General features: G+C 62.5%; 1 protein-coding gene across 1 annotated transcript; it reads right to left on the reverse strand.

Annotated features, from left to right (window-relative positions):
• Positions 1–40: 40 nt before the first annotated feature.
• On the reverse strand, positions 41–4,597 carry LOC109193231 (hornerin-like; the record flags this gene model as incomplete). Its single annotated transcript, XM_019344071.1, has 2 exons — positions 41–2,056; positions 2,312–4,597. Coding segments are annotated over 2 exons (4,302 nt in total), but the record flags the coding sequence as incomplete, so codon positions are not given.
• Between the last annotated feature and the right edge of the window lie 360 nt (positions 4,598–4,957).

Genomic DNA, 4,957 nt, shown 5'->3' on the forward strand with positions numbered 1-4,957 from the left:
CCCCTCCTCCCCCTGCCTCCGCTCTCTCTGGTCGCCTTGCCGTGCGGTCTCGTCCTGCTCCCCTCCTTCCTCGCTCTTTTGTTTCGTCCCCGTCCTTGCCTTCCTCTCTTCTCCCCTCTTCCCGCTGTGCTCCTCGGCTCTTGCTTGCGGCTTTTCCCTCTTGCCCGCCTTTCTTCTCCGCTCTTTTGTGTCTTGGGCCTGCTTGCTGCCTCTTCCTTCGTTGCGTTGCTTTCCTTGTCCCCCGCCCGTCGTTCCCCTCTCCCTCCTGCTCCTCTCCCCTTCTTCTGCCTTCGCTTGGCCCCTTCTCCCTCCCGTTTTCTTCGTCCTTCCCCCTCCTCTCCTCCCCCCTCCTTTGTCCCCCCCCCTGTGCTCCTTTTCTTGCCTTCTCCTCCGGTTTTCTCCCCCCGGCCTTTTGTGCCCCCCCCGTTCCTTCGGCCCGTTGCTCGGGTGTCCTCCCCCGCTCTCGTGCTTGTTTTCCCCCTCTCCCGCCTTCTTCCTCTGTCGCCCTTCTTCCTCTCCCCTTTTCCCTCGCCCGGGCGGTTGCTCCCGTCGCCTTCCTCTTCCCGTCCGCCGTTTCCCCTGCCCTTTTCCCGTCCCTTTGCTCGCCCGTGCCCTTCTTGTCCGCGGCCTCCGCTCGCCCTCTTCTGCTGGCTTCTCGTCTTGCCCCCCGGGTGCCCCGTTTCCTCGCCGTCTCTGCCTTCTTCTTGTGCCTCTCCTTTTGCCCCCCCTGCTTTTCGCCCCCTTCCCTCCTCCTTTGCTTTCTTCCGCCCGCCCCCTTTTGTTCCCCTTCCCTTGTCCTTTTCGGGTCTTGGCCCTCCTTCCCCTCCGTCCTTCTTTTCCCTTGCTCCCGCTCTTCTTGCCTTGCCTTCCTCCCCTCTGGCTCCCTTCGCGCTTCTTCCCTGCTTGTGGGCTCCCCCTGCGCCCGCCCCCCGCCCCTCCCGTCTCTCTTTGCGGCCCTTGTTTTTCCTCCTTCTCGTGGCTCTCCCCTCCCTCGCTCTGGCGGGTGCTTTTTGCGCCCTCTCCCGTCCGGTTGTCGGTTGCCTGGGTTTTCCCCGTTTCCTTGCTCCGTCGGTCCGTTGGCGGTCGCCCCTTTTGCTCCTCCGCTTGCTCTCCCCCTTGTTTTTCCCCTTGCGCCTTTTGCTTTTCCCCGTGGGGCTCTTCCTTGCCTTCCCCGTGTCCTTCCCTCTTGCCCTCCCTGTCCCCTTGCTCCCTCCCCTGTCCCCTTTGCTCTTTCCCCCGCTCTGTCCGTCTCCTTCCCTGCTTTTTCCCCTTGCCCCTTTCCTGCTCCTTTTTGTTGCTCTGGGTTTTCCTTCTCTGCGCTTCCTCCCCTGTCCCCCTGCCTTGCTTCTCTCCCCCCCTTGCTTTCTTGTTCCCTCCTCTGCCTGCTTTGCTGGTCGCTGCCTCTCCCCCCTCTTCCTTCCTCTGCCCGCTCCTCCCCCGTCTTTCGCTCTGTTTTCCCCTTCTTCCGCCTCCCCCTTTGCTGCCCCCCGTCTGGCCCTCGTTGCGTTTCGGTTTTCTCCCCTTGTGTCTCCCGCTTCGCTTTTGCGTCTCGCCCGCGGTGTTGCTTGCTTCCGCCCCCTCTCTTTTCGGTCGCTCGGCTGCCGTCCTCCTCCCTCGTGCGGCTTCTTTTCGCGTTCTCTTTCTTCTTTCGGCTCCCCCTTTTGTTGCGGTGTCCGTGCGGCCGCTCCTTGCTGTCGCCTTCCTTGCGCCTTGCCGTCGGCTTCCTTCCTTGCTTCCCGCCCTCCGTTCCCCGCTCCGTTCGGCTTTTTGCCCTTTTCCCGTCTTTCTCGTTTTGTCGTCGCTTGCGTCGTTCTGGCCCCTTTTGCTCCCCTTCCTTTTTCTTTTGCGCCCTCTCGTCCCTGTGTCCCTGGCCCCTCCTCCCCCCCCCTCGTGTCTCTTTCTTCCCCCTTCGCCTTCCTGGGTCTCCTGGCCCGCCTCGCTCCCTGTGTCGTCGCCTTCGCGGTCTTGTTGTCGCTTCTTGCGCTTTGGCTTTGCCCGCTGCCTTGCTTGCTTTCCTCTTTGGCCCGCCTCCCCTCTTTGCTCTTTCTTGTCGCCCCTGTCGGGTCGCCCTTCCCGCGTTTGTTTCTTGCTCGCTTGTTGCTCGTCTTGCCGTTTCGCTGCTTCCCTTCTTCTGCCCTTCCCCCCTTGTTGCGTGTGCGTTGTTTGCTCGTCGCCCCTGCTTCTTTTGTTGTGTTCCCCTCCCCCCTCCCTCTTTTTCTTCCTTCTTCCTTCGCGCCCCCCTTCTCCGCCTTCTTCTTCCCTTGGCCTTTCTTTGCCGCCCTCTCCTCGCTCTCCTTTGTCCCCCCCTTGCCTTGTCCTTCCCCCGTTGCCTTTTCGCCCTTCCCCCCGGCTCCCTCTTCGCTTTTCCCCCCTTTCGCCCTTGTCCCCCTTCCTTTTGTTCTGCGTCTCGTTCCTTTCCCCCCGCCTCCGCCTTTTGGTCCTTCGCTCTTTTTCCGCTTCCCCCGCCTCGCTTTCTTTCCCGTCCTGTGTCTCGCCCCTCCCCTCTCGCCGTCCCCCCTTCCTGCCCCTCCCTTCCCCCTTTTTCGGTCCCCCCCTTGCTTTGGGTCCTTGGGTGTTCGTCCTTTTTGGTCCCCCCCTCCCCCTTGTCCTCCCTGGCTCTCCGTTTCGGTGCTTGGTCCCCCTTCCCCCCTTCTCTCCTCCTCTCCTTTTTGCCCCCCTTTTTGGTGCCGGTTTTTGCCCCTTGCCTCGCTTTTTTGGCCCTTGGGCCGTCGCTTGTTTGCGCCTCTGCTCGGCCTTCCCTCTGGCCTTCGTCCCTGGTTTCCTCTCCTCCCCCCCCTCTTGTTTCGCGGGCTCCCCTCTCCCTGCCCCCTTCCTCTGCTTTCTTCCCCTTTTCCCTCTGCGGCCTTTGTGGCCCATTGCCTCCTTGGTCTGTTTCCCTTTCGGCCCCCCCTTTTGCCTTTTTGTCTCCTGTTTCGGCGCCCTCTTGTTTCTTTGCGGCTTCGGCCTCCCCGCCTTCCTTTTGCCCTTCGTTTGGTCCCCCTTCCTTGTCTCCCTGTGCTTTCTTGCCCTTTTCCCCCTTTTCCTCCTTGGCCTTTCTTCTTTCCCGTCGTCGTCGCCTTGGCCCTTTTGGCGGCTTGCGCCCCCGCTGGCTCCTCCCCCGTCCGGTTTTCTCCCTTGCGGGTTTTTGCCTCTTTCCCCTTTTGTCCCTTCTTTTGGCTGCCTGTGTCCCTGTTGCTCTCCCCTCTCTCCGGTTGTGTTCTCTCCCTTCCCTTGCTTTCCCCTCTTCTTGCCGCCCCTCCTTTTCTCTTTCCCGTCTTTCCCTTCCCGTCGCGCCTTTTGCCCTTTTTCCTTTCCTTTGCTCTTTTTCCCGCCTCCCCCGCCCTTGCGCTCTTTGCGTTGCGCGTGCGTGTCCCTTCCGGTTTGCCCTTCTTCCTTCCGTGCCCGCCGGCCTCTCTCGCCCCTGCCGCCTTCCCGCCTCCTCCGCGTTCGCTGTTCCCTCCTTTTCTTCCTTTCCCTTTGCCCTCCGCCCCCTGTCCTCGTCGGGTGCGTTGTTGGCGCTGCTCCTGCCCCCCTTGCCTTGTCCTCCTTTGCGGTGTCCCTTTCCTCCTTGCCGCTTCTTCTGCCTCCCTTCTTTCCCGTGGGTCCCTCCTCCGTGCTTTTCTTCTCTCCTTTGTGCCCTTTTCTCTTTGGCTTGCCTTCTTCCTGTTGCGCGTTCGCCCTTTGTGTCTTGCCTTTTCCTTCCCTTGGGTGTGGCCCCCTTGCTGCCCCGTGTCCCGGCTTTCTCCCGTTGTCCCCCCTTTGCCTCTTCCTCCCCCTTTCTTTCTTCGCCTTCTTTGTTGCTTCCCGCTTTCCTTGTGGCTTTTTCTTGTCGTTGCTTCTCTTCCTGCCTTTCCTCCTTTCTTGCCCCCGCGCGCCCCTTGCTCCTTCGGCCCTCCTTCCCCCTTTTGTCCTGCCCTTGCGGTTGCTGGTTGCTCGGCTCTCCGTGCGTTGTTCTTTTCTTCCTGCTCTTCCTCTCTCTCTTGCTTTCCTCTCCCCTTCCTCCGCTTTTCGCTCCCTCCCGCGCTTCTCGGTTGCTCGGGTTTTTCGCTCCCTCTGCTCTCTCCTGGCCGTGCCCTTCCTGTCCCCTGTCGCTGGTCGCCCCCGTCGCCTTTTGCGTGCGCTTTCTTTTGCTTCCTCTCTTTTCCCCGCTCCTTCCTCTCTCCTCCGCTTTTGGCCCCTCTTGTTTCCCTGTCGGTCCTCTTCTCGCCGTTTCGCCTTTTGCCCTCCTCGCCTTTCTTTCCTGCTCTGGTGCGCTTCTTCTCCTTTTCTTGCTCGTCTCCTTCCCCCTTTGCCTGCGCGTTTCCCCCCCTTCCTTCGCGGCTTGCCCTTTTCGCCCTTTTGGCCCTCTCGTGTCCTCGCTCGCTTTCCCCCCTCTCCTTGGCCCTCTTGTCCCCGTTCTTTCTTGTTCTCTCTTCCCGCGCCCCTTCCGCTTTCGGTTTTGGCCTGTCTTGTGGCGTGTCCCTTGTTTGTCCGGCTGCCGTGTTGCCTTGCCCCTCTCCCTCGGCCCCCTCGTCCCCTTCCCCCTTTCCTCCTGTCCTGCGGCTCCCTGTCCCTGCCTGCGCCTTTTCCCCTCCTCCCCTTTTCTCCGGCCCCCCTCCTTTTGGGCCCGCGCCCTCTCTCTTTTCCTCCTCTTGCTTTTTCGCGCTCTGTCTCGCCGTCCCCCCTTGCCTCCCCTCGCCCCCGCTCTGCTCCCCCTTGTTGGTCCCGCTCGGGTGGTGCCCGTCTCGCGGGGGGGGGGGGTGCCTCGCCTTTCCCGCTTTTTCCCCTCCCTCCCTCTTTGTCCCTTCCCCTCTCCGTCCCCGTCCCTCGCGTCCGTTTCCCCTGCCCCCGGCCTCCGTCGTCTGTCCGCGTTGCCCCCCCCTCCTTTCCCTCCCCTGTCCGCTCGGTCCCCTGCTCTGTCCCGTGCCCGCGCTCTCTTGCCTCTCTCCCGGCGCTGGTTCCCTCCCTCTCTCCTCCC

This window comes from Ipomoea nil, unplaced genomic scaffold, assembly GCF_001879475.1.
Source record: "Ipomoea nil cultivar Tokyo-kokei standard unplaced genomic scaffold, Asagao_1.1 scaffold1846, whole genome shotgun sequence".
Taxonomy (NCBI): domain Eukaryota; kingdom Viridiplantae; phylum Streptophyta; class Magnoliopsida; order Solanales; family Convolvulaceae; genus Ipomoea; species Ipomoea nil.